The sequence below is a fragment of the Malurus melanocephalus genome, unplaced genomic scaffold, assembly GCF_030028575.1.
Source record: "Malurus melanocephalus ecotype Western Australia unplaced genomic scaffold, MMel_1.1 scaffold_1555, whole genome shotgun sequence".
Classification (NCBI taxonomy): Eukaryota; Metazoa; Chordata; class Aves; order Passeriformes; family Maluridae; genus Malurus; species Malurus melanocephalus.
The window spans coordinates 6,249-7,711 of record NW_026624787.1 but is presented as its reverse complement, the minus strand read 5'-3'; the positions used below and the strand labels follow the sequence as shown (position 1 = coordinate 7,711).

Sequence of the window (1,463 nt, the reverse complement as noted above, 5' to 3'; positions counted from 1 at the left end):
AAAAGTGCACCTCATTTTTGATTCTTGCCACCACAAATGGCAAATTCCTACCAAGATTTGGATAAATTTAAGTAGATTTGCACAGATAAAGGTGATAACCTGAGGTGATAACCTCAGCAAAGCTGAGATGTTGAGAATTCCCAGGTTTTTGAGGTGGGATTGGTTGTTTTTCCCTTTCCCCCGAGCCCCAGCACAGTGACAGCAGCAGAGCCCCGGAGGCGCTGTCCGTAATTAATTACTGACGGGTTAATTGAGATTTTAACCGCSATTGCTCCCTCACAGCTCTGCAGAAGGGCTCCCTGGCCATTTTTAATGAAGCGCTCTGTTTGTTTTCCCTTTTACAAGGCTGCTGGCGAGGGTTCTAAGCATTTATATAAAGTGTGGAAGAAGGTTTGTRCACGGCCAGGTGACCCCAAACCCCAAACCCCAAACCCGGGCTGGCTCAGGCTCAGCCTAAGGGTTTGGACTCGCTCTCCGACTGCAGTTTAGAGACAATCATCTCTCTGAAAGCAGGAATTTTCCTGCTGGGATGAGTTTTTCCCCACTTGAAACACTCTGATTCCAAAGACTGAGCAGATCTTGGCAGGACTGAGCTTTTTCACCAAAATTTGGGGTGGGTTTTAATCATTATTTTACTTTTTGGGAGCTGAGCTTTCCCCTTCTTTGAGCATTCCCCTTTTTCTGAGTATTCCCCTTGGCTGCAGCAAAACCCGTCCTTTTCTCAGGTTCTTTCCTTCCTAAAATTCCCCTCCAGGGGTGAAATGAGGCTGTTTAKGATGTGTTTGATGTGCAGGGTTTGGGTGTTTCCCCCATAAAAACCCTCAGCATTTTGGAGCATTATCACTCCAAATTGGGAAGAGTGCGTTATTAGCTCCTCACAGAAAATAACAGAGATGATTACAGAGATACGAGTGGGTGCTGCCGTTCACTAACACATGGAAATTGGGCCTGAGCCTGTCCATAAAGATGGAAATTACCCCAGGAGTCTCATCCACAAAATGGAAACACAGAAATGGGATTTGGAGCCCAGCTCCAGGCGCTGATCCCACAGCACTCACAGCCCCTGATTGCCGGTCTGTGAAAAGATAAAAACTGCACCCACAGYGTTTGGAGGGCTCTAAAGCTGAGGCAGAGAGTTTTCCCGGTGCTCAGAGCTSTGTTTTGTACGGGTTCTCACAGATCTCATCGCTCCACACCTCTCCTTCCCCCGCAGTTTACACAGGTTTGGGGTTTTTGGTGTTTTTGTGAGGACAGACAGGTGCAAAACACCCACGGGAACACTTGTGGTGTTCTGATGAACAAAATACACACTGAACAGTTCCAGTCTCCTGTGGATCAGGCTGGGGCAAAACCCCTGGGGAATAAATCACCCCTGACATGTCCCTGTGRGCATCTCGAGCTCTGCTGAACCCATTTAAAGCAGATTTCAGCTGGTTCGGGGCAGGGTCTGGCAGGGAGGGCAC

The 1,463-nt window shown here is 48.2% G+C and overlaps 1 protein-coding gene across 1 annotated transcript in view; it reads left to right on the top strand.

Annotated features, from left to right (window-relative positions):
• The window catches only part of LOC130587121 (glutamate receptor ionotropic, kainate 1-like), a gene marked incomplete at its 5' end in the record, with an annotated part of 28,734 nt that overhangs the window by 22,894 nt on the left and 4,377 nt on the right, over positions 1-1,463 (top strand). Inside the window, one exon of the mRNA XM_057388081.1 lies at positions 236-390. Within this exon, the coding sequence (XP_057244064.1) occupies positions 236-390 (155 nt within the window). The remainder of the gene's footprint in view (positions 1-235; positions 391-1,463) is intronic.